The following is an 874-nucleotide window of genomic DNA, read 5'->3' as shown; positions in this document are numbered from 1 at the left end:
TGCATTCACTGTTTGTTGATAAGATTAACTTGTTCTTGGTTTCTGTGTGAGATTTTTATAATTAAATCTACATCATAATTAAAATAATGTATAATCAAGGGCAAATCAAGGATTAAATAAAGTATTTAGTGCACATATACTTGTCTCTCAGAAACTCAACCAACATTACTTTGGATTTACAAAATAAAGTGATAGTACAAAGTGAAGTACAATAAACTGGGTACCTACTGTTTGAGCTACAATTTAATATCATTACATGATTACTATTTTTGCTTCGTTTTATCAGTTGAAATAAAAGTTAATGAATAATTGCCTAAATGTATCACAAATCATTCATAATATGTAATAAAAATCTGATTATGAACAATGTTTATTTTTTATCTCCAGTAAGATCATACAGTAAAATGTGTTGCTGAATAAAATCTCACTTAGTCATTCTGTTATTGAAGTAGAAGGCCAAGTTGATCTTTAGCACCCAGCTGCAACCCGCAATACTGTTATGGATTTTTATCCATGTTTATTTTTGGAGTAAAGCTATTTGTATACAATATGCAATCTTTGCTGTCACAATTCCACAAATCAGTGACTCATCTGTTAAAACATTTGTGCTTATGATTCTAAACTGAGAGTAGGAATGATCTCCCAAATAACATAGCTTTAATTGTTGCTCATTGATTGTTAAGCGCATCTGTGCTTGTTTGTTGCAAGCGTTACCTTTAAGACATTGTAGCTTAAACCTATTCGCTGGAACGTTCAAGACAATTTAACTACACAGCAAAGCAAGACGAGTAGGCAAAGTTGTTTTTGTTTCTCGTGCACGGGAGAGAACTGGACAAACACCGTTCCGTCGCTTGACCCCAGTCGCTCTCGTCCG

The 874-nt window shown here is 33.2% G+C and overlaps 1 protein-coding gene across 1 annotated transcript in view; it reads left to right on the top strand.

The window, feature by feature from the left end:
* The window catches only part of LOC102302823 (alpha-tectorin), a 15,939-nt gene extending 15,219 nt beyond the window's left edge, over nucleotides 1-720 (top strand). The window contains 1 exon segment of the mRNA XM_042214223.1: nucleotides 709-720. Coding sequence (XP_042070157.1) covers nucleotides 709-720 — 12 coding nt within the window.
* The last annotated feature ends 154 nt before the right edge of the window (nucleotides 721-874 follow it).

Source organism: Haplochromis burtoni, unplaced genomic scaffold (genome assembly GCF_018398535.1).
Source record: "Haplochromis burtoni strain Fernald_Lab_line unplaced genomic scaffold, NCSU_Asbu1 Contig_531, whole genome shotgun sequence".
Taxonomy (NCBI): Eukaryota; Metazoa; Chordata; class Actinopteri; order Cichliformes; family Cichlidae; genus Haplochromis; species Haplochromis burtoni.
Note: the sequence above shows the minus strand (reverse complement) of the source record. Positions and strands in the feature narration are given on the sequence as shown.